At 43.9% G+C, this 26458-nt stretch overlaps 1 protein-coding gene across 2 annotated transcripts; it reads right to left on the reverse strand.

The window, feature by feature from the left end:
• Positions 1–3953: 3953 nt before the first annotated feature.
• On the reverse strand, positions 3954–25798 carry Map3k8 (mitogen-activated protein kinase kinase kinase 8). 2 transcript variants are annotated; one of them, XM_021150719.2, is made up of 8 exons: positions 25690–25798; positions 21896–22253; positions 15855–16022; positions 13380–13641; positions 12193–12299; positions 7279–7431; positions 6489–6735; positions 3954–5052 (listed from the first exon to the last, which is right to left on the reverse strand). In XM_021150719.2, the coding sequence occupies exons 2-8, from the start codon at positions 22229–22231 to the stop codon at positions 4922–4924; spliced, it is 1404 nt and encodes a 467-aa protein (XP_021006378.1). In that variant the 5' UTR covers positions 22232–22253; positions 25690–25798; the 3' UTR covers positions 3954–4921. The 2 variants fall into 2 exon arrangements, with proteins under 2 accessions (XP_021006378.1, XP_029328011.1); XM_029472151.1 differs by having other exon boundaries at positions 3969–5052; positions 21896–22256.
• Between the last annotated feature and the right edge of the window lie 660 nt (positions 25799–26458).

The raw sequence follows: 26458 nt of genomic DNA on the forward strand, positions 1-26458 counted from the left end.
ACATTCATATGGGAAGATGAAGTTTCATTGAATGGTTAAATTAATGAATCAAAAGGTGTTAATAGCTGACACATTAAAGATGATAGTATCAATTCCCTACTCTTACAATCTTAAGGTTTTTCCCCACATGATCCACTTAGAATCAACCCATGACATCTCCATGCAGAGTTGTAGTGAGAGATTGTTGACATTGTTTTGCTCACAGTCAACTGAAGATCAATTTCTCTGTTCAGACAGCCTTCTTCTGGGGTCCCTCACTGACTTCTGGGTAAACCGGTCTCCTGTTGTGCATACTTCTGGTTCTCTGATATGTGGTGGAGCAGAAGTCTCCGATTTGGTCAAGTCATCAGAGTTGATCCTAGTATGAAAAATTAATGAAGGACATGCTCTCTTCTTCCAGGAAATAGTTATGAGTTGCCCTCAGCTCAGATAATTTCTGACCTAGGAAGTAGAAATGTGTATATCAGGAGCCAACTCTTGAAGAGACTGCTGTTGCTCCTGGGCAGAGGTTGTGTCCTATAGAGTAGGAGCACTATGATCCATTTTCATTCTGATCTACCTGTCTCCCCTCCCCAGTTGCAGGTGCAAACCCTGCTGTGTTGCTGTACAAGTACACAAGTCAGATGGGTGTGGCTAGATGCTGTTCCTGTGTGGCCCAGAGCAAGGTGTGAGAGGCTGGTGTAGGTGCCTGATCCTATTGCTGCTAATGGGCATGTTCTAGGCATCACAGATGAAACTGGCTTTTTAAAGTGGCTTTCTATAGTTGAGACAATTGTTTAGCACATGTGAGGCCCTGGATTCCATTTCTTATACTAAAAATAATAATAATAAAAATTGGCTCTTAGGTAAAAATTAAAATGACAATTAAACACTTGACTAGAAGTGTCTTTTTTAAAATAGATGATATAAATTGAAAATGAGAATCCTCTAATAATTCCAGAATGGAATGTGATTCATTTCTGCTGGAATTAGACAGTTCAGAGCACCAAGATCCTTTGTTCTTTTTTTATATTGGATATTTTCTTTATTTACATTTTAAATGTTATCCCCTTTCCTGATTTCCCTCTGAAAACCCGATTGATGACCAACTAGGCCATCCTCTGCTATATATGCAACTAGAGCCATGAGTCCCACCATGTGTTTTCTTTGGTTGATGGTTTAGACCTCAAGTGGGGAGAGGCCGAGTCTGGTTGGTTCATATTGTTGTTCCTCCAATGGGGCTGCAAACCCCTTCAGCTCCTTGGGTCCTTTCTCTAGCTCCTCCAATGGGGACTCTGAGCTCAGCCCAGTGGTTGGCTGTGAGCATCCACCTCTGTATTTGTCAGGCACTGGCAGGCCTCTCAGGAGACAACTATAACAGGCTTCTGTCAGCAAGCACTTGTTCCCATCCACAAAAGTATCTAGGTTTGGTGATTGTATATGGGATGGATCCCCAGGTGGGCAGTCTCTGGATGGTCATTCCTTCAGTCTCTGCTGAACACTTTGTCTCTTTTCCATGGATAATTAAGAAGGGCCAAAGTATCCACACTTCGGTCTTCTTTCTTCTTGAGTTTTATGTGCTTTGTGAATTGTATCTTGGGTATTCTGAGCTTCTGGGCTAATATCCACTTATCAGTGAGTGTATATCATGTGTGTTCTTTTGTGATTGGGTTACCTCACTCAGGATGATATTTTCTAGTTCCACTCATTTGCCTATGAATTTCGTGAATTATCTCCTTGTACAAAGTTCAAGTCCAAGTGTATCAAGGACCTCCACATAAATCCAGATACACTGAAACTAATAGAAAAGAAAGTGGGGAAGAGCCTCAAGCATGTGGGCAAGGGGGGTGGTGGTGGATTTCCTTAACAGAATACCAAAAGCTTATGCTCTAAGATCAAGAATTGACAAATGGGACCTCATAAAATGACAAAGCTTCTGTAAGGCAAAGGACACTGTCAAGAGAACAAAACAGCAACCAACAGATTGGGAAAAGATGTTTACCAATCCTACATCAAATAGAGGGAAAATATCCAACATATACAAAGAACTCAAGAAGTAACCTCATTAAAAATGGGGTACAGAGATAAACAAACAATTCTCAACTGAAGAGTACTGAATGGCTGAGAAGCACCTAAAGAAATGTTCAACATCCTTGGTCATCAAGGAAATGCAAATCAAAACAACCCTGAGATTCCACCTCACACCAGTCAGAATGGCTAAGATCAAAAACCCAGGTGACAGAAGATGCTGGCAAGGATGTGGGGAAAGAGGAACACTCCTCCATTGCTGGTAGGATTGCAAGCTTGTACAACCACTCTGGAAATCAGTCTGGCGGTTCCTCAGAAAACTGGACAGAGTACTGAGGACCCAGCTATACCACTCTTGGGCATTTACCCAGAAGATGCTGCAATATGTAATAAGGACACATGCTCCACTATGTTCATAGCAGTCTTATTTATAATAGCCAGAAACTGGAAAGTCCCAGATGTCCCTCAACAGAGGAATGGATACAGAAAATTTACACAATGGAGTACTACTCAGCTATGAAAAAGAATGAATTCATGAGTAGGATTCTTTTTTCTTGTGTGCCCCACAGTTATTTGCTCATGGAGCATCCCTCTCCCCCTCTCCCCCAGGAGACTTCAATTCTCCATTAACAAATCTGCCATCTAACTGGGCGCATTCTACCTGGCTGCCAGTGAAACTTGGCATGAAGCTGTCCTCAGACCTACAGAATGTCTCCTCAGGCCCTCCAGTAGAAACACAGGCTCTTCCCTTGAACACAGGAATGCATCATCAATGGAAGATCAAGTTACTGTGTTTCTCAGGCAGAGGACAAGGTCAGGAGATACCATGGAACCTCCTTATTCATGCCCTTAATATGAACCTTTAAGTAAAGGGCAGAACTAAGTCTTTCAGGCTTCACCTGGGCTCACACAAGTGAAGAGTTCTGAACTTGAAGTTCCATCAGTTTTGTGATAACCTCACCTCTGTCCTTACCTAGGGCATTGCATTCCACAGTGTGTGCTGAGCCTCTCCTACAACAAGGTGGTCTTTCCCTTACACATGATGGTCTCTCCCTGAGCAGCAGACTGAAGAAGGGCTTGAGCTTTGCAGTCAGAAAGGTCTAGTCTCAAACATGTCCCTACTCTTCACTTGCTTTGAGCTCTTGAGAAAAAAAAAAAAAAACAAAACTCAAAATGTTTCCTAAGAAGAATGCATATCTTGTGTGTGTGTGTGTGTGTGTGTGTGTGTGTACACTCCCAGCCCATGGCACTACATGGAGCAGCCTAGGGTAATAAAGTCAGATGTTTGGGCTGGTGTTCTTGAAGAGAATACTGGGTTCCAGTTTTGCTTTTCACTCTCTCCATCTCTCTCCCAGAAGCGATGGAATGAACATCTTGTCCACTGCATACCACTGTGATACGCTGTCTCATTATAGGCCCAAAGGCAACAGAGTCAAGCAGCCATGGAGAGAAGCTGCTGAAAATGTGAACCAAAGTTCACTAAACCTTTCCTTCCTGAAAGCTGGTTATCTCAGGCATTTTTTCACAGTGCTGGGATGCTGATTACCATACAGAGACATGGTACACTGTATCCAGCACATATGGAAAGGCTCTATTCTATCACTTAGCGGTCTCATGTGCTTTCCCATTAAACTGTCTCCACTGGAATTTGGTGAATGTGATTTGATTTATAAGCAAGTTAGTTACTAGTGTTAGCATTCACAAGTAAACAGCTTCCAAGTCTGCACTCAAGGTGGTACAACTGTATAAACTCAAGACACCAGACAGAGTGAAATACTTTCCCCAAGTCACAGGTCTTTTTCTGTGTCAGTGCAGCCAACCAAGGATAAAGCATTTACCAGTTCAGCATGAAGGCATTCCATGGCAACAGCAGAGGAGCCAGCCAGTGACAAAACTTCTTATCCCAAACCTGTGACCCAGCTGAGAAATATACAATCTCAAAAATTAAGACAAAATACTCTGTTTATTTGGTTTATTTGACTAGTCACATTGGACTAAAATGTTGAAGTTCATTTGCATAATGTAAAAATATACTTTAAATAAGAATATGCAAACTTTATAATATATGTATATATACGCATATATATATGAAAGATTCATGAATGAATTTGGAATAAAACATACACAGTATGCTATTTTAACATAGAAACACTTTAAAGAAAATAATTTCATTAATTACAACAGAAGCATTACCAAGAATTTACAAATATTTCCATTTTCTTGGAGGTCACACTTCTCATCCTTTGGGATGTACAGAAATTATGTGGTTTACACAGTTCTGTCCACATCTAAAACATTGTGTTTTAAATGTTTTAAGCATAGTATGTACAGTACACAGTGTTTCCATAGGAACATAACAGAAACTGTCACTAGTGGCCTGCTGTCAGGTGGCTCTGGGTAAATCAGTCATTTGTGAGACACTAGTCCAGTGTATTGCTGTAATATTAAAGTTGTTCTATTCACACAATATACAATTAATTAAACTTACACTAGAGTCGACCAACCAAGGCTCAAAGAGTTACCATATAATACACACCAGAATATACACAGATCAGGTCTTCTAAGTTGAATGAAGATCCATGCTTAAATAAGAACCAAGAACAGGAATTTGAGGTTACAATCTTGTGAGGGCTATTTTTTTTAATGCCCATCAAAGTGCAAAGTGAATGGAATTATCACCAGAAATGATCCTTCCCTGAGCTTGCCACTCCCTTCTGTCTAGTCCCACCACCTGAGAACTGAGAACCTTGGGCTCTGGGACATATCAGAGTAGCTTCAAAAAAGGGCCACAGCTGCAACGTTCCTGACCCCTAAAAACCTGGGTAAAATTCCCTATCCAGAGCCGCTGTGTAGGGTCTGTAAAACCAACATTCGGGAGAGAAATATCCTACTTTGTTGCCAACAAAGCCATCCATCAGCCATATTCCAGGGTTGGTGGCCCACGAACAATATTGAAGTAGCCAGCCAGAGCTCCGAGGTCAATGTAGAGGGAACGCTGTCTCCTGAGCACTTCAGACTCCTCGGTGCTGCCTGTGCATGATGAATCTGCAGAGGCAACATGGAAACAATGAGGAAATAACATAAATGATTGGATGGCCCAGCAAGTAACAACTCCATGTCCCTTCTGTTAAGGAAGAACCCTGAGGGGCTCAAGAGACAGTCCCCAGCTGTGGCTCTGACACAGCTGGCTTTTAAGAACATCCTGGGCTACTTATGGAATAGCATACACAGATCACAGGGTTCAAATGGGGATCAATGAAGACAAGGAATGAAGTAGAAACTCTAGCATGTCTGTCAGAACCTCATTTCCCCCTCCCCACTAGATATAGTGAAATTAGACAGGTATAAAAAATGACAGGCACTTTAGGCTTGACCTCTGACTTTGGATCTACGTGAGTGAATAGAAGAAGCCTTCTCCAGGCTCAGAGGGTAGGAGTGGAATTCACCGGCCCTCCTAGGTGGGAAGGATTCATAGCCAACATGGAGATGTCACGCAGAAGACAAAAAAGCAAGGTGTCATCAGACTCGGTACTTTCTCAGCACTTGGAGCCAAGGCTGAATTACCCAGAAGCCTGCCCACCCATGGCTAATGGCAGGTCTTCACTCTCCGTTTGTTTCTAAAGTCAAAGGATACTCTGTTTCAAATAACTCGATTCAGAGGCAACATACAATGACTGTGTTACCTCAGTTCAAACTGAAAATGGCTAGAATTCTGGTGATGGGTGAGCTGATCCAAAGCGCTGCCTGGATGTTTTCTTCTGTTTCTCAGATGAAATTGCATGATACTTAGGAAGTCACCCCTTCTGTGTCATTTACGTAAGGGGTCACTGTGTTGTGCTATCATCTGGGCAATCTTTCTGTCTTAAATTCCAGAGATGTGCCTGGTTGGTGTGTATGTGTGTGTGTGTGTGCGTGCGCGCGTGTGTGTTGCAGGTGATGGAACTCAAATCTTGTACACGACAGGCAAGTGTTCTGCCTCCAAGTTACAGCTCTAGCATCTGTTTTACAGTTTATTTCAAAACATTTCATTAAGCTGCCCAGGGTAGCCCTGAACTCAAACTCAGAAATCCAGGCAAGCCTTGCTCTTATGGCCCTCCTACCTGTGCCACCATGCCCAGCTTCTTCTCTTTTTAAGACAAAGTCTCAAGTAATTGATGCTGAACTTGAACTTCTATCTGCCCTATCCAAAAGGTGGTATTACAGGCATGTGCTGCTGTCATGTATCATGACTGACCTTCACCCCCACCCCCCGCTCCAGCCCTGCTCCCCAATAATACACACACACACACACACACACACACACACACACGCACGCACGCACGCACGCACGCACGCACGCACGCACGCACGCACGCACGCACGCACGCGCACGCACATGTGCTTTCTTGACCCACATCAGAGCTTTGCTGTAGACAGCAGGAGGGAGGCCAGTGGCTCCACACCCACAGGCATACACCCACACACCCAGCATGGTGTCTTACCAGCAATGTTCTCAGGAAGTTGTAGTTCCTTCCTGCTCAGCAGCCTCTTCCGTTCAAAGAGGGCAGAGTCCAGACTCTGACATCGTGGCTGGTCCTCTCTTGGGGGATTCAGGGCTTCGTGTTTCAGTAGGTCTGCTGCTTTGGGGCGGTGGTTGGGGTTCCTCTCCAAGGCAGCTTCTATCAGCTCCCTCATGCCTGGACTGCAGTCACCAGCAATGTCTTCCAGGGGAGGTGCCTGCTTGTGGATCTGCCAACAAACCAGCTCCGTAAGCATGGAAGGAGTAGAGGTATATCTTCTGCAGGAAAGGCTAGGAGAGAGGACCACTGCATGATCTAGCAAATACTCTCCAACTTCCTAGGGTTGGTTAAACCACCTTTGGTTTAAAGCTGGGTTTAAAGTAGCTGTGACAGCTTCTTATGGGGGTCCAACAGTGGGTACTGTAGCAGAGAAATACCTGCATCTGCTTCCTCCCAAGCTCTGTTCTATGTTAGGCTGTTCAGCAAAGCAAAGGGAGGTTGAGGGGAACAGAGAGCAAAACTACTATATTTTCTTATTTTAAAAAGAACTGACAGTTGTCAGAATCTGATGTTTCTAAGTGTGTCTTATCACACAATGGGATAGCATGTAAATTCTGTCCCCTCATTTCAGTCAGTTTGCATTCGAACAGCCTTTCATGTCAATAACAGAATTGGGAGCCACCTCTCCTAGGTCACAATTCTCCCATTACCCTATCTTTTTGGTATGAGGTGGTGGGATGCACTTCGCAAAGCCCCGCTGACACTCACTTACAATGTATAGGTAGGAGGGATAGGCTGATCGAGGGTAGCGCTTCACCCAGGGTGGGGTGCCTGTCTGCATGTGGATGAGCGTGGCTCCAAGGCTGTAGATGTCGGCTTTTGTGGAATGGCCCCGACATAGGATCACCTCCGGGCTCATGTATATCTGAAAAAGATGAGGAAAGCTTCGTTTATCTGCCTTTCTTCTCCACGTCCAGTTCTAGAAGCTGGCTCCTTTGCCTCTGTGGTATTTGCTGCATGCCCTGGCTTTCAGAGGGAATGCTACTGCAGTATCCCTCAAGCCAAGGAAAATCCCAGCACGTTCTCTAGAGTCAGGACAACTTGGATGGAGTCGTCACTTCAGGATGACAAAGAGCAGCTCTGTCCCTGGACTGAACACACAACAGATCTAACAGCAAAGGGCTAGATTTCTGAACCTGCTGACTCCCGCTGGTCTGAGTTCTGTAGATGTTCATCAGGTACACAATATTGACTATTAAAACAATTCTTTTAGACTTAGCCAAGACTACACCTATATTTCTCCCATTTATCATTTAATTGCCAAATGGTGGCAGAATCTTGCAGGGTTTTTACAACAGTGGCTTAGAAGGGAAGAACCTAGAAAAGCCTGGGGAAATGGCCCAGGAAGTCATTTATATCTGCCAAGTATCCCAGCAACTAAATAGCAAATGTCTGAGACAGCAAGAGTGTGCACATTCTGAGCCTGAAGCAAAAGGATTGCCACTAGCTCAAGGATAGCTTAGGCCACAAACAGAGACCTTTCCGGCCCCCCAAAGAATAGAGACAAAAAAATAACAAAATACAGCAGCATTTGCATCTGATTTCCCAAGCTGATGCTGAGTGAGTAGGGATAGTTTCTCTAAATTTTGCTTTTCTAAATTTAAGATGAAAAGGTAAAAAAAAAAGACCTGGCCACCAATAATCTGTAGTTAGGTCTGTCACAGACATAGAGTGTAGGGCTGTCACAGACACAGAGTGTAAGGCTGTCACAGACACATCCTGTAGGGCTGTCACAGACACAGAACACTAGTGTTCTAATTAACACTGTAGGCTGCATAGCTCTAATTTAAAAGTACAAAGCCCTCCAAAATCGAAAGCTTTTGAGTTGGATGATGCCACATGTGGAAAATTCCACATCTGCCCTCATGTGACCGGCCACAGTAAGAACCCAGCCACTCTGAGAAGAGCCTGCTAAGTGTCCTTCAGATTAATGAACCCTGTGCCTCTACTTGGGTCCCATCCTTGGGATACCTCACCACCAACACACAAATGCTCCAAGATCAAACAAGAAAAAAAGAGTGAAGGAATGGGGGAGGGAAAGAAATCAGAATAAAGAAGGATGAGATGAAAAAAAAGAGGAGACAGGGTGGGGAGGGGAGAGGTCAGGAGAGGAAGACTCACAAGTATGAACCACTCAGGATTCAAATCCCTTCAGGTATGAAGTTTAAAAAGGTTTTATGCTGTTGTGTGAATATGGGGAAAGGGTTGGTGTTCTCAGAATTCATTTCTGAGTAAATAAGTAGAAAATCAGCTTACAAAAACGGGGAAATTGCCCAGTTTCCCCTTCTTAGCAGGCTCAACTCCTTCCTAAAACACACTTCCTTCTTCCCACAGCAAGCCGGCTGTAGCCGAGCTCCATGCTCATCCACTTTCCCTGCAGACAATGCACTGTATATGTCTCTTCACTTTTAAAATAAGCACAATCTCATTCAGAATTAAAAATTAGTCAACTTTGTACCCCATGATCAACAAGGAGTTACACATGTACAGTTTGCCAAGAAGAGTGGACTTCCTGTTGAAACTTACCGTAATCAAATACAGTGAAGAAAGAAATGATGTGTGCTTACTGTCAGTGGGGGATGCCGGCCTCCTCTCCCTCTGTCACACAGAGCAGGGACGAAGCAAATGTATACATGAGTGGGATCTCAGCTCTCTATGCCCACGTGCCCAGCCTATGATTGGAGCTGCCACTATCAGTCTGCCATGGTGCAGACTTCTGGCACGCAGCCAGGAGCTTCCAGCTCAGTGTTTCTTCCTCCGCAAGCTCCGGAAAGAACCAGAACAGGCAGGACAGAAAGATCTATCTTTGGGCTGGCTGCCTGGAAGGCTTAGGTCAAAACAGACAGCACTGGTCCCGGGGTTGTCTAATCCCCCAAGCCCCAGGAATGAGTAATGTGCAGGGGAACTTGAAGTCAGAGCTAAGGCTTTTGTAGCGAGGAAAAGAGGCTGCCATGGAATGCCTGCATGAACACATGTGCCCATGATCATTATATGTTAACTTACAGGCCTGAACACATGTATATATAATCATTATATGTTAACTTACAGAAGCTGATGCTAGACTCAGAAGAAAGTAAGAACTATAAAAATCAAAAACAAAAAACACAACAAAGTAATTCTAGTGTGTTATTTATATTTCCTATTTTTTCTCCTCTGATATAAAAACAACAGTAGATATACACCAGATTAACTTTGGGTATATGGCATGTTACAGTATAACACTCAAGTTACTGTCTAACACTCTGATTATGAATGGAGAAAGGGGTAGAGGGAGAGAGGGAGAGAGAGAGCAAGGGAGAGGGAGGGAGAGAGGGAGAGAGAGAGAGCAAGCACTATCTAGAGGTGCAGTCTGTAGTTGTGAAATATACTGCAGAAATCTGAAACAGACATTGCCTTCCCAGCAGCAAAGCGATCACATATCCTTAAGGAAGTAAACCCGCCTGCTTGCCTGGCTAGTATTATCTAATTTGCTCTTTCATATGAGGAGTAGAAGCAGACTTGCTGAAGTGCATTAGGACTTCATTGTCCTTTGCACACTGATCACAACCAGACCTCCATTTGTACTGTGCAGACAGTACAAGGGAGACAATTGATGGGGGCAGGGTATAAGAAGACACCTGGGCCCAGCGGTGGTGGTGCACACCTTTAATCCCAGCACTTGGGAGGCAAAGACAGGTGGATTTCTGAATTCGAGGCCAGCCAGCCTGGTCTACAGAGTGAGTTCCAGGACAGCCAGGGCTATACAGAGAAACCCTGTCTCGCAAAAACCAAAAAAAAACCAAAAAGACAACCAGATCAGTTTTGTATTGAATACCTGCAAATTAGCATTGGCTGAAAGTACGTCATCTGAATACTACTCAGGAGCTAGATGGGTATGATATATGCCCCATAATTCTAATGAGTACACAGAGGCAGGGGCAAGAGGATATTGAATTCAAGTCCAGCCTAGGCTATATAGTGCAATTGAGGCAGCCTAAGCTATCCCAAACTCAAATAAGAAGAAAAGCTATTGAAGACCAAGATCTGTGACTCGACACCCAACCATCCTGGTTGAGAATTCCAGACACCTAAGATTTTCCCCAACATTGCAAAATCTTCAACTTGACTGCACTGCCAGGAAATAAAAGGTATTTTTTTTCTCTAATACCATAAATAGTTTTGTTTCTCAAACTGGTTCCAGGGAAAAGGATGGAATGTCCTGGAACTGCACTCCTGACTAATGCCCAAAAGTGGAGACACCTTCCAAAGACAACGTCCTGAGCATTAAGTCTGCTCAGACTTTCTACTGTGACAAAGCTCTCTTAAGCAGGAAACAAACATTCTTTTAACTTAAAAGAGGCTTATGAACTAGTATGACGTCAGCACCAGGGAGGCTGAAGCAGGAGGATTATGGGTTCCAGGTCAGCCAGGGTTATATACTGGGGCCTGTCTCACAGAAATCAAAACCAAGGAATCACCGAGGCTTATTTCTACCCAGGGAGGGCTTTCTCAGTGAGCTTCAACTGCAGACTAGTTACATTCTATTACTCCAGATTCCACCAGGGTGCATCTGTACTCAGGACTCCAAGCTTATGCTGTCCTGGGGTGAAAGGCAGGCAGGCATCGGTGGCCACTCCTCAGTAAATGCTAACAGCCAGAGCTGGGAAAACTACTGAACCAGGAGTTGCAGTAGTCATAATTTGATATGTAGTAATGTGGTAGTTCTGTTTTAAATGTTACTCAGAATTTAGAGCCTCAATTCACAGAAAATACAAAACTAAATGCTTATTCTTTAAGAATTCAAATTCAGGCTCTGCTGGTGACTGGGTAATATCAGGCACCATGTTACAATCTCTCCATTGTCTTCTTATAAAATAGGATAACAGCAGTCATCTACCTGTTATACCAATATTTACACACAATAATTTTAAGGAAGAAATAATTCATTTAAGGTGCTAAGTGAACTATAAGTTGACTATTGTTCTCTAACAGTTTTAAAGATGAATTCTGAGTATCCCTTACTTGAGAAACTTAGAACCAAAAACATCTCAGATTTAGGAGCTCATATTTTGGAATATTTGATATTTTTATGGGCTTTTCTTTTCACCTTGTCTGTCTGTCTGTCTGTGTAATATACAACATTGCACATATGACACTTCCTACCTTGAGGCGGGATCTCTTATTCATAGTCCTGTATTCCAGGCTACTCTCCTGTGAGCATTGGGGAAGACTCCTGTCTACTAAGATCTACCCATAGTCACACTAGGTCTACCATACATGGCTTTATTTGGGTTCTCAGGATTTGAACTCAGGTCCCCGGGCTTGTGTAGCAAGCACTTTACTTGGCGACCTCTCTCTAAATCTTGTCTAGCTTTCTAGACGTTTGGATTAGGAACGCTCAACTGGTCCTCTGTTTTGGCACTGGATTGTCTGTAAGTGCTTTGTGTTGTATATATAAACAGTAATAAATAATGTCTATAAATATAACCATCCATATTTAAAGTCTTATCATAGAAATAGAGAAAAAAAAAGGTAAAATGTAAAGTGAATTTGTTCTGGTGACAACAATCATTCAATGTTGCCATTTTGTCCCCTTCCTTGCTGTTTGTCACATTATTTCCAGACCATCACCAATACAATTAATTACCTCTGTTCCCCGGAGGTCCTTGGGAAGATAGACATCTTCAGTCATTTTAACACTCAGGCCAAAATCTACCAAAACAGCTTTTGTAGACATGAATACAATGTTGCTAGCTGCAACGAGAGGGGTTTTTTATGTGAGTTAATACATCCTAACCCAACAGGAAAAGTCATCTAGAACAGCAAGTTCCAATCAGAGCAGAAGGAAATGCTTCTGATAATGACACAGGTGGTTCAACCCAGAAGAGAGAAGTAGGGGAGCAGTCAGGTGAAAACCACCTGAGGCCTGTCAGGAACCCACCTAGTGTGGACAGATAGGAGCTACAGCCAGCAGGAAAGCTCACGGTTTTGGCTTCAAAATCTAAGATTTATTTATACACATCTACTATAGAGCCACTGTTGTTAAAAATATATATGTATAGGTCATTTTTTTTTTTCTGATTAAAGCTGTGTTGTCTGCCGGGCGTGGTGGCACACGCCTCTAATCCCAGCACTTGGGAGGCAGAGGCAGAGGCAGGCAGATTTCTGGGTTCGAGGCCAGCCTGATCTACAGAGTGACTTCCAGGACAGCCAGGACTACACAGAGAAACCCTGTCTCGGTGGGGGGGGGGGGGGAAGCTGTGTTGTCCAATTCAACATTAGGTATTAAAAGATTTATAGTGAGTCTCTCTGGTTTATTTCTATATTATATCTGAGTTCTAACAATTTGGGTTTTTTAAAAAGAGATTGTTTAATGAATTGTTGCCAAATCATGGCTCAAAATTAAGAGGTTATTTGTTACTCAAAAATATATGCCTATGTGCTTGCATTATATAATCCCCCCGCCCCCGTGTGTGTGTGTGTGTGTGTGTGTGTGTGTGTGTGTGTGTGTGTGTGTGTGTGTGTTGGGGATCAAACCCAGGACCTCCTATAGGCTAAAGAGGAGTTCTATCCCTGAGCTACCCACTCAGTACTGATTGTTTTTAAATCACAACACAAGGACAGAGGCAGCACATCCAACAAACACGTGGTCATCACCCTTGTATCTCCAGTCCTCAGCCTCCCTTCTGACTGCTAATATTCCTGCTGTGAGCCCCTTATGGAGCACAGAAAAGGATGCTGTGTCTGCAGGGAGCTGCCTGCCACTGAGTGCCTTTGGGCTAACGCATCTCCCTAGCCCCATCTCACAGCAATAAGGCAGACCCCACTACTCACGTTTAATGTCATGGTGGATCACTTTCTTGGAGTGCAGAAAATCAAGTCCCTTGAGAATGTGCTTCGTCACCCAAATAATTTCAAATTCTCTCATGGGCCCACAACTGTCCAGCTTCTCCAGAACAGAGCCTCCCTCGCCGGCCTCCATAAAGAGATGGACGGTATCGCCCCATAGGACTGCACCATACAACTCAGCAATGTTCTCATGCCGGAAACAGGCCTGGATTTCCACATCCGATGGCTTAAACTGATCTACAGGGATCTAGCAACACAAAACAGGGGCAAGAGTCTAAAAACCTCAGGACAATAAAACAAACGCTAGACAATACAGAGCAACCAGAAAACAGGAAGCCAAAACAACACAAGGACACCTTGATGTGTATAACAGAGCACCGTGGTGTCAAGAAATGTTTACCACAGACCCACTTCTACATCATGACATCTTTAGATATGAACTTTTTTTAGACAGTGAAAAACAAGGTAGGGAAAACCTCACTTCATTTAGAGTTTAGGAATCCGAACAAGGTTTCAAAATACTGACTGAGCTAAGAATTTCCTATGATTGATGCTCTTCATCTCCATGGCTCCTAGAACACTGTGTTCCAAAATTTCTCCTCGCTGTGTGATAAGATGAAGTCACTGGTCCCTTGACCACTTCAGACTCAAGCCTTTAAGAAAAGCGCTCACCCATCTTTACATCCCGTGAAAACTCGGGTCTTCATCAGTAAGAACTGTGATAAGAAATAGTATTGACAAAGCAGAGATATTCTAAAATGACTCCTAATATTGTGCTAGGGGCAAAAGAAAAATTGTAAAATTTCCAATATTGTTTTTAAACGATGCTGTGCACACATCTGGGAAAATAAGAAGTTCCTGAAAGTTGTCACATTATGGAAGGCTACCTTATTCACAAGCCTCCATCCTTTTGAGCCTGTCTGGGATTTTTAATTTTATTTTGATTCTAAGAAAGCACTGCCCTAAAATATGTGACTATAACAAATACTAAAAAAACAACAATCCCACAAAGCCATTTCCCCATGAACTTGTAGTAAAATTTAAAAATGATGATACTGGGTTGCCATTTTTTATAAAAGGTCTCCAGACAATTACAGTTTGGAAACTCTGGATAGATACTTCAAATAGCTTACTATAAGTCTTGTTTTCCTTTTAACAAAAGATTATTTAGTCAGGCTTTTTATTTTTATTGTTTTGAGATGGGGGTTGCACTATGTAGCCTTGGCTGTCCTGGAACTCACTATGAACACCAGGTTGTCCTTTAGTTTATTATGATCCACCTGCCTCTGCCCCACAAGTGCTGGGATTAAAGGCGTATCTAGTGAATCATAATGAAAGAACAAATTAAAGACTATACATTGCTGTCTTGTGGGTAGTTTGGGAGACTGAAACATGGTATCTGACAAATATTCATTATTTTGCTTTTTTGTTAAATCAAGAGTAGACATGGGCCAGGGATGCAGCCTAGTGATGGAGTACTTGCTGTGGATAAGTGAGGTCCTGGGCTCGATTCCAAGCACCACAAAGAGCAGAAAATAATATTTAACTTTATCACACTGTAAAATGATGTCAAACCCAGTTAACTGTTGACAGTCACTACAGAAGTGATTCCCAACTAAAATAAAAATACCAGACTCCACTAGGAATCCCGACTCTTTCCAGTCACTATGTCCCAAGGGTACTCCATGATCACAGCATTTATTTGTGGTTGTTTTTGTTCCTAATACAAATAAAACCTCATACACTAGATCTTATTTGGTGTCCAGCTCTCTGAACTTAAGGTTCTGAGATTCATTCACACTGCTTTAGCTGTAAGCCATTCATTCTCCTTGTGTTCTAGTGTTCCAGAGCATAAATATTCACCTGTCTGGCACCTGTGAAGTTCTCAGAATGGTACTTCAGAAAACTGTGCTTAAGTGAACTGCCCAGAATTGTCCCACAAATGGACAGACCTCTGCTGGGTGTCATTAAGCAGTGACATTCCAGATTTGTACATTCTCAGCTGCCAGTCTGCTCAGCAGTCCTCTGAAGTACCAATGCATTAATTTTAAACAGTCATTGCTTAATAAGAGATAAGGTCATATCAGAAACTTGTACAACTGAATTCAGCCCTATAATTCTGCAGTCCCAAGGAACACCCTGTCTTTCTAGCCTCTGTTGCCTGCCATGGACCCCTCCCCAGGGAACAGTAGCCGATATCTTCCAACTCAGGCAAGCTCCACTACTCCCATTTAAGGGAGATGGTGTTATCCAAGCCTTTGTCAAACACATCAAAACATTCTTTTAATTAGATTACAAGCTACAAGACATCTAAGTAGAGATGTAGGAGCTGAATGGTCCCAAGCCACAAGCCACTCCAGAAATGACAGACACTTTGGGGTAGGAACCTTAGGTAAGACCCAGTGTGAGGGTAAATAACCCTAAGCCAGGGAGTCAGACACACAGTGTGGCTGCACACACCAGTTTGCATGCCATTCTTTTCTTTGTCTTCATGTCTTGGGCTAAGTATACTTTTCCAAAGGCCCCCCGAGGAACGAAACCAGAGCCGATGTTCCTGTATGTCAGCTTCCAAGGGACAAGGAGAACATCCGAATCGATTTGGTAGCGGCCATTCTGGGGACTGATTACCTGTTAGGAAATACAGATGCTGAGGTGAGGCTCACTCAGTAGCGGCTATTTTAGAAACATTCTTATACACAGCCCTTCAGTGCAATAGTTCCATGTATGATTCTGACTTTACAGGCTATTTTTAGAACTTGAGCAAGCCAGAGAAAGTTTGTAACAGACACAAGTTCCTGGTCTAACCTGCTCATATTTCTAAATGCTTGTGAGTAGTTAGCTGCTTAATAAAAGTTGAAAAATTATTTATCTAAGGAGTCTGATGACAGAGACCCAAAGACTGAAAATGAAGGCTGCACCCCAGCCTGGAGGTTGACTTGATTCTATTTAAATGTGCTAACCTGTCTGTCTGCCTAGGTGTTACTCACCCAGGATGCACACAGAGCGAGCGTGGAAATTAACTGAGGCTCAGGGAGGACTGTGGAGCCCGTGATATCAGTCATGAGTTGACAATGCTACCTCACGTTAAGAAGGAAGGGAGGACTGTGGGGCCCGTGATATCAGTCATGAGTTGACAATGCTACCTCACGTTAAGAAGGAAGGGCAGAGTTGTCTCTCTTTGACTTCCTTGCTTAACTTAATGTGTGCCTGCTATGGGATGGACTTGGTGTTGAGTAGGCAGCCATGAGAAGAGATAGGTGGGCCCAGGCCTTGAAGGGTTAGAATCAGGCCTTTCAGAAGAAGTGGATCTGGGCTGGGGGTGTTGCTCAGGGGTAAAATACCCACCTAGTTCTCATAAGGTCCTGGGACTGACATCTAGCACTGCATACATAAACCACAAACAAAACACACTTTGGTGCAAAGAACAAGAACAAAAACAGTGCTGTCCAAACATCAAGAGGTATGTCCTGAGAGCCATGTGGGATGCGGATTCCACCCGAGCCCACCATGGTGGGACAGTCCAGAAATACCAGCACTGAGAAGGCAGAGGCAAGAGAGTGGTGAGGGCTAGGCCAGTCAGGGATACATGGGAAGAACATTAAAAAAATAAATGAAAAGTGAGTACATACCCTAACTCAAATAAAATGGTAGTCCATGGGAAGCGTGGCCTGGAACACATGTTTTAAAAATGTCTACAGCAGTGGCTCTCAGCCTTCCTAATGCTTTGACTCCTAATGTAGTTCTTCATGTTGTGATGATCCCCACCCCAACCCCACCTACAAACATTAAATTACTTCATTGCTACTTCATGACCGTTGTTGCTACTGTTGTGAATTGTAGTGTAAATACTTAATCTGCAGGACATCTGATATGTAACCCCTGTGCGCTTGTGACCCACAGGTTGAGAACCACTGATCTAAACTGTTCTGAAGGATAGTCTCCTAAAATGCCAGCTCTCTCCCCAGTGTGACTCATGATATTATGGCCTGAGATATCACTCCAGGACTTAGGAATGAAATAGTATTGAGCTGCCTTAAGAGCTGAGGAGAAGGTGGAGCCCCTAAGCCTATTCCCTGAAAGAAGAGCAAGCACTTGATGCAACTGTAAATGCAACCAGATGTCTACTCACCATTAGAGGCAGACCAAAGCACTGCTCACTCAACCTCTATCATTACTAATTTAGCTCCACAGTCCACAAATGTGTGCTCGATGTTAGCCAGGGAAAGAAGCCAAGAATAACCCAATACTTGGATATGCAAAAAATCACTAAATTTTAACAATATTTACAGGGTGCTTTTGCTGAGTTGTAACCCTGTACAGGTCCTTCCAGGAACTAAGTAGAGACCATGGTATTTATGGTCTCATTTAAAATATGATAACCGCCTCTCCAAAGAAGTGTTGTCTCTTATTCCTGCTGAGGACACTGCAGTGGTGGTCTCTTCCACATTTAGCCAGAGCTAACATCTGGCAAGACTTTCTTTGGGTCCCCTTGCTTCTTGTCATTCAGAGAATGTTCTAGTTAACCATCTCACTGTTTAACCCTTGTTCATGAAAGTTTGGCTTTGTACCAAACTAAGTGTGCTATGAACCAATTCCACTACCACCCCCTTACTCTTTCCAGGGGGACATAGGGAAGGATCGGCCACTGCACTCTGAAAGCTAAGTAAGGACCTGTGCTTACCTAGCTGTTTTGCATTATCTCATTAAAGTCTACAGCCAGCCTGAGCTATGTTCATTCTATTTTTCTTTCCATTGCATAGCTGAGGCTGGTTCCAAGGGGTGAAGCAACTTTCCAGCTGGTGCCAGAATTGGGTTTTGCACTTGATTCTGCCTAACCCCAAAGCCAAAGTGCCCACTCTTTGTCTAAGAGCCTTTGGTGTTCCAGAAGGCTGTAATTAAAGCCATGCTAGGGTGCAGACTCAGGTCTTCAAAGCCACCTGGACTCATCCAGTGAGGCCCAAGTTCCAGGCAGTGAGCAATTCACAGCGTTCCTGACTTTCTCCCTAACTCCAGGTCTTCCTTGCTTGAGTTTGACAAGGATTTTTAGCTTTAATTTCCTCTTTCTAGGGATCCAAACAACCTTGCAGAACCCTGTGATTTTATTTCTGCCAGATCTTCAACTTACCAAAGTCACTCTCCAGGACAGACACTTGACATATACCATCTAGTCTCACATCCAGATTGCTCTTTTCTGTACTAACCCACACAGCAGGCAGTACCCGAGAACATTTCTTAGGTATTTTATTGAGTTAGCTGGATGACCCAAAGTAGGAGTGGTCTTCAGCTAAATCCATGGAAATAGATTAGCTAAAACAAAGGCTAAGCTACATCTCTCCTACCCTCCTGGGGACATAAGTGGATCCTGATGTGCAGGTTCTGGCTAGTAAAACAGGTAGTAAGAATTTCCATTTCAAAGGCAAACTACATGCCAGGTTCTTAATTCAGAACTCTCAGCCACCACCACAGTTCATCATATATATTTACAGGAGTGGAAGTGGGCCACAGAGTAGAATCTAAGGTAAGGGGGATCAGAGATGAATTCGGTTATATGTAAGAACTTGACAAATGTGGCACTGAACCTGCCTGGCTCAAACACCAAGTGGAGGGTTGGACTCTTCAACCCCAAGAGGATCCTCATTCCAAATGCCACACCAGTAACTGTGAGTGAACGAATCCAGGGAGAGGTGTGTTTTGGGGGGAGTACTGAGGGGGGTGGAAATTCACATATAATTCCCAGGGTTGAGTGCCTGGGGATTCATTTGTATTTTACTCCAGGTCAAGTATGAACTGGTTATAAATAACTTTGCACTCTGACACAGAGCAGTCTCTAGGCTAGTCTCCTGATGCTCTTTTCTTGGGTTCTGTTGAATATGAGTGCAATCTTTAATAACATATGTTATTTTAAGGGAAGTAGCACACATATAAATACACACTCGGGGAGAACTAGCCAACATGCCATGCTTTGGGTTATTGTTCTATCAGTAGCGCTACATCCTGTCTAATTAAGTTTGCAGCACTCTGTGTGCTGGCAGTCAGAACACAGCAGGTCTCTATGCCTGTGAGCCTGTGCACATACTGTCCCTTCACAGAAAACACTCTTCACTCAATTTAGCTGGCTCCAAGGTGGTGTTTACACCTTGGCATGGGTGCCAGTTTTTCTTGCAAGCCTGTGCTGACATCCTCCTTTTTCCTTCCCTTAGAAATCTTGTCTAAGCATTCCCACGCCTGTCAGAGTATAGGTCCACTGTGGCTGACTGTGTGCTGTTAAATTACCTGTTCACTTGCGTCCTGCAGCATCAGGCAGTGAGCTGCCTGTGGTACAGACTATCAAAATCCTATCTAGTATCTGGAACAGCCAGATACACCATGGCTGTCCAGGTTTGCCTACCAAGTGAACAAGTAGGTAAGGAAAGGTTTCTCTCCCTATGTAGGAAGCTTTTATGGACACATTTTACTCTGGACCCATTCTAGGTAGCAGCTAATTCTCTAAAGAAGAGAGATAAGGAACAGCAAAGCTAGCCCAAAGCACAGAGCTCTGCTAAGTCTGCAGATGAAGCATGACAAAAGAAAGCTCGACTAGATGATAGATGGGTCCACAGAAGGCACTGTGCCAGAGTCAATGGGGTTAAAAGCCATGCCTATGACCATTACACCAGACCAGCTCCGACCAGAGACCACTCCATAGGCAATGACTTATGAGGCACACAGCTGTGACAGATTGCCACCAGCTACAGGGAACAGTTTCATTTTTAATGCCAGTATCAGGAAAGTCAAACAGTCCTGAGAGGCCCAGCTCCCAGGCCTAATGGAGACAGATATACTCGCCTATGAGCTATACTGCTTCCTATCATCCCATTCTTTCTGGTCTTCTCACCTTATGTTTTATATTCTTCCGCATTAAAAGAAAATACAAGTATTTTTAAGATTATTAAGAGCCCTGCCTTCATGGTATCTTTGATTCATAATTTTATTTTTAGTTTGGACTTGCTCATGTGTTGAGCATGGCCTCTTTAGCAAGGAATGATAACCATTCAGTTGTACCTTTGCTGGTCAGGTTGTCCATCCTTCTAATGACTGTGGTTTCTGGCCCTTTCTGTGTTAGCTCTTCTGGTTCTACCCTTAAAGAGAAGCAAGAAACCACTTTCTAGGAGTCTCTAAAATATCCCAGTATCCCTTATGTACCTGGACCGTAGTCCATCTCTCCTCATTGAGGGCAAGCACACCCAAGTCTCTATATATTCACAAGCAAGGACAATTAGTTTATCCCATTTGTATTCAGTTATCAAATATGTGTGAAAACGAAAGAAATGCATCTACACTGAATTTGTCACACCCAAGTGTGTTATTTTGAAGCATACTTCTCTAATTTTACCCTGCCTGAGAAAATCAGGTATGGCTACTGCTTCAAATGATAAATTCCCATTTATAGAATGAAGTTACATCCTACAGACAAAGCATTTAGTCCACTGTTAAATGCAGTGTGGTAGACCCACACCAAAGGAAGTCACACCCTTATGCAGAATGTGAGCTTGCTTCTTACTGAGCCAAACACAGTTGACAAACAATTCACTTCATAGCTGACCTAAATTACTGTGCTATTTTTCATTAAATAAATGAGACAATTAAGATTATTATTATTATTATTGCTATTGTTGTGATATCCTTTGTCCCAACTCGGGCTCTTTGGGAAGAGCTCCCCCAGCACGGGACATACTGCCATTTGTACACACCAAGCAAAAGAGAGCCATCTCTACAAATAGGCATGTTTGTAACTTACCGCCTACTCTTTTGCCAACTGTCCTTTTTACAAAATTAGATCACCTTTTAGCCATCGCCCACATATTCACCTCTGACACAATAAGGACCTGACAGAATGCCAGCCACACCTAAACACTCCACCTGAGCAACTACTGTGGCAACAAAGACTTGTCACAATAGTTTTGAATTATCTGCATACTTGGGATGACTAAGCAACTCCATCCCGTGGGTCATCGCCACTTAAAGAGAGTGAATCTGTGGGTAGCTATTTGCCACCTGTAAGCTGAAGTTCTACAAGAACCAAGTTTAACCAACGTGATAAGAGAAAATAATTCTGTTTTCTAAAATATTAAGACAGCACTCATTTGTCTCTTGACTGATGCACTCCAATTAAGACCCTCTCTTTCATGTATATAATGAATGAGCCTTTCAGTGAATTGTGAAAATAAATCTGTAAGGGTTGAGGGTATAGGTCAGGGTTCAGTGCTTACCTTCCATGCCCTACGTAAACAAAGTATATTCCTATTGCTTCTTCATAAGGTCACTACTAAATTACAGGCCTACAATGGAGTCTGCGTGAGGATCTTCTTCCCATTTTTAAGAGGTGATTCTTACCAGTAGCCAGATACAGTAACTTGTATCTGGCAGCCATCCTTAAGCCAAGTTCAATGCCACTGTGCATTCAATGAAGCACTGCCAGCAAAGCAGAGCACACAGCACTCAACTGGTGAGAAGAAACATACCATATTTAATAAAATTCCACATTCTTGTGGTCGACGTCCATAAAAATGCTTTGTCATATTGGAGACATGGTTTGCAAATGCAAGCAGATCCTCCACGGTCCCATATCTGACAGATGACAGCCAGGGAACCTCCTGGCCACTCCGAAGCAGTGACTCCGAGCGTTCCTCATTTTGATTGCTGTCTGGATACATGGTCATCAGACTGGGCTCATACACTGCTGGCTCTTCACTTGCATAAAGGTTCTCCATTATGTCTATGACTTCCGACACGTTTAAATGCTTAATTAATAAATCAATTTCTTCTTTCTCGTCACTTCCAGTGCTCATGTACTCCATCACTGTGGTGCCTGCTGGGAGTCTGCTGAAGAAAACACAAACATGCCCTTCACTATGATGTGTTTGCATTGGAGACCAAAGGGCCTGGAGATCTGCGCCTCTGTGCCTCTGCTCATAACAAGGATTCTTCTTTACTCACACAAGTGGATTCAAGTGGACAGTGCCAAGTTCAAAGGGACCTTAGAAAATCTTTAGTCCAGCTTGCTTTGCAGGGGAAACCTGAGATGCTTGGGAGGCACTCACTCTGGCATCTGCTTTAGCTACTGAAAACAAACTTTCACTAAACACAAACACAGCAGAGAACAGTCCAGGTCTCTCTGAAGACAGAGGTTTCTGCTTTTTATAATTACTGACCTTGTAAAACTTCATTGTATAGCCCAAGATGGCTGTGGCTTTAAAGAAAAAGTGGTATGAAAGAAAATGAACCACTTGACTGAAATTCAGGAACTAACTAGGTAAGCAAGCTAAGTCCCAAGAGAGAAGCAAGCATGTAAAACAGCTTACTCAGAGGGAGGGTGTGAAACAGTAAGAAGTTCAGTGTGGGGGGAAATCTGGTGGGAAGAAATTAAACAGCTCTATAGAAGGGGACAGGAGCTGGAATCCTATATGTGCCAAAGATAAACAAGTATCAGAAAGGTGACTCATTGATCTGTGAGTCATAGCTCCCTCCTGACACCTGAGTCTCTTTTTTTAAATAGCACAAAGCACACATCTTGAGGGTCCCAGAAAGCTAACTTAATACCTATATCTGAAGAGGCTTTAGTAGGAGAAAAGAGCCCAGGAAAACCAAACCTGCTATAAGCAAGCCACAGGTGACGTTCAACTGACTTCACCAGCCAAAGTGACACTTCAGTCCCACAAGACCAGGTGCTACACTTAGGAAATGTAGATGACAAAAGAAGTCAAGCAAGCTGATAAAAAGTGACAACAAAAAGTGGTACTGTCCCGCTGGGTCGTGAGATAACTCTGCTCCCCTACAAGTGAGAAAAAATAAGAGCACCTACTAGATTTAAGCAGATTTCAAAGCCTGTGTGACTTAAGCCTCTCTGGAAGATACGTCAGGTCCATAAAAGCACAGGAACTTGGCAAGTGCTATAGTGCTGGGGGTGTGGAGGCAGGTGACTCCCATGAGCTCTAAGTTTAATGAAAGACCTCCCTAAAAAGTAAGCTGGGAAAGACAGCCAATGTTGACTTCTAGTCTCCACATGTGCCAGCACACACATGCGCTATGCATGTGCACCTGTAATAAATATATATATATATATATACACACACACACATACACACACACACAAGCATGTACACGTGCATTACACCAATACACACACACACCAAGTAACAAAGTATTATTCGGCCAAAGCTATGCACCTGTATCAATGTGGAGCTTCAGTTCAAAGTTCATGGAAATTTCCACCAGGGACATCCACACACATGATCAAGTCATGTGCTTCTGATGTGCAAATGAAGAAGGCATCTAGCATCCATCCCACATTAAAATCCTCCTGTCTTTATGCCCAAATCTCACCAGCAACCTCTCTGCCTAAGAGATGGTTAAACAAGTATCTCAGTCTCTCTGTACCTTGGTTTCCCTCATCTGCAAGGTGGAGATAATCTGCCAGTGTGTGGTGTGTAGTGACTTAAGCTGTGCCAACAAGCACTAGGATGTGGACCTAGGTGAACAGACACCGTGCTGGCCTCCTTTCTCTTCTGGGAGTCCGATTTGACGCCTATTTCTCAGACTGGTAAGTTTTTAAAGATTGTGTCGACGTTGAAGCAAAGGGGGAAGGCGAGCCCAGACCGAAAAGTCTGCTGATGCGTGTTATCACCACACTTAAATCTAGACCATGGTCCACACAGTGCCTTCCCCGACAGCTTACACATCGCTGAAGAAGACTGTGATTCAAGTCCCTGACTTGTTAAGCTACACAGGAAGCCTCCTAAGCTGATAGGAGAGAGAACCTTTAACCTCAGTTCCGCACAGCCATTAGTTGCAGTTTCTGCAGCTGTAGAATTTACTAGGAAAACAGAAGTTAAAAATCCTTTGGCTTTAAGCTTCCTTGGTAAAGGCTCCAAGCTGAATTAGCAAATAAATGACCTGACAAAACAGTAAAGTTTGTGACTCCAGAAAGAAGGGGTGTGGGGGAAGGCATCCAAACAGTTCCAAATTATGGCACTGTTCGAGAAAGGAAAGACCAGTTTGGGTTTGCAAACCTGCAGAAAGGCTTGAACAAAATGTGTGCCCTTATAGGCTATACTTAAAGCCTAAAAAAAAAATCACACACACACACACAGACACACACACACACGCGCACACACACACACACACACACACACACACACACACGGCTGTATGGGAACAAGACAGAGAGGGGGAGGACAGGGAGATGGAAGGATGTTTAATTCTGAAACTTTCTACAGAGCTTGCTCAATTCCTGAGAGGCTCTTGCCACAAAGATCTGCTGCCCAGTAAACCAGTGCCCCAACAGCCTCTGGAACCTGAGGAGCATCCCACACCCTCCTGGCTCAACTAAGCACACCACACATTAGCTTATGGCTTCCGAGCTACACAAGACCAGCATCCCTTTCTGTGCATGATGAAGCCACTCCAGTCTAGTGACAAATGCGCTCAGCTTAAAATGCCTGACCCTGGACTCAGGTCAAAATCCTCTCCAAAAACCCATATGTCCTAGCAGGATGGAGAGTTAGGACAGTTTTAGAGACAGTTGTTCCAAATGCAGTGCAAGACTGGTGGGGTTTTTTGTAATTAAATTTCAAAATATTAACTATAAGTTAACTTAGAATTATTTCAAAAAGTAGCTATGAAAATAGAAAACAGGACACGGCTGTTAACATCCACACAGCGAACCTCGAGTTGCCCAGCAAGTAAATGCAGACTATATACAGTCTTGATATTCTGCCTTGCAGGGGGGGATGATGCCTGTGTTAGTTCCCATTTTAAAAAGGGATTTTCCCCCATTGAAACAATCCATTGCTCCTTAGGACATATCTCTTAATATATTTTTCTTTTGAAAAAGTTCCAGAAACATGCTTTCTAGCCCTGTAGAATCAAATTCACTCTTGTTCAAAACTTCAAGATGTCTCAAGTCTCCTGCTCTTATTCTCCTACAGGATAAAGTCTTTAAGGGCCAGAACACACAAGCCTCAATCCATTGAAGTTGGGTGCCTCAGCAGATGTCTTATAATGCTAAGCAAGCTTGTTGGCTTTATCTTTCCCAGCCCCATCCATTTTATCAAAACAAACAAACAAACAAACAAACAAAAAACAAACAAACAAAAAAAACCTGATTCTGTTTTCCTTTGGGATCCAAATATGTTTCCCACAATTCCCTCTCGACCCACTTGGCCCCTTAAGATAAACAAGCTTTACTTAAGGAAAAAAAAAAAAGCCCAGAAACTGAGCGACCATAGAGGTCCTTTAGGCTCCAAGTTGCACTCACCCAGGCTCAGCAAACAGAGTTCAGCAGTCCAGGCAGTGTCCCCCGCAGGAGGCGCGGTGAGCGCCAGTGCTCGCGTCCCGCGCCACAGCCCAGGCCTGCACTGACTGGTCACCCGAGATCCGGGAAGAAGGAGGAAGGTGGGAGGAGCCTCGAGTCCACACCGCCCGGCGGTCTTGCGCAAGGTGTTTTCCAGCTGTACCTGCGTGCAGTGCGTGCGGTGGAAGGCACGCTCCGTTTCAGAGTGGGAACCCCTGGGCATTCCTGCCCCTGAAACACACTCAGGGCACCCTAAACCCTGTTAACCTGAGTGTTCTGTGTGCCTGCTCCGAGCTTGGGCTCGGTGGGCAGCGGGTGACCAGCCTGCCGGACCCAGGCGTGTGGGCGTTCTGAGGACCGGCGGCGGACTGGAGGCTGGGCGATAGGCAGCAGGAGGACCAGTGCGCTGCGGGCCCCTGACTCTCGGCGCCTGAACCAGCATTGGAGTGGCGCAGCCGACGCCAACCTCCTCCCCGCCTTTTCCATTTCCCTTTTCTCTCCGTAAACAGAAAGGGCCTGTCGGCTGGCCCGGAACACAAGAACCCCCGCGCTGGGAAATTCCGTCCTCCCACCTTCGGGCCCCGGGGCGCGGGGTGGAGATGGAGGCGGAACCAGGCGGAGCGGTGGTGAGAATCCACCCCACCCCGGGCTTGTGCCCCCAATTTGTGGCCAGAGAGCGTCTTCCTGGCCGGAGTTTGCGGTTTTAGATCCTCTCCGGGACCTGCCAAGAGGA

This window comes from Mus caroli, chromosome 18, assembly GCF_900094665.2.
Source record: "Mus caroli chromosome 18, CAROLI_EIJ_v1.1, whole genome shotgun sequence".
Classification (NCBI taxonomy): domain Eukaryota; kingdom Metazoa; phylum Chordata; class Mammalia; order Rodentia; family Muridae; genus Mus; species Mus caroli.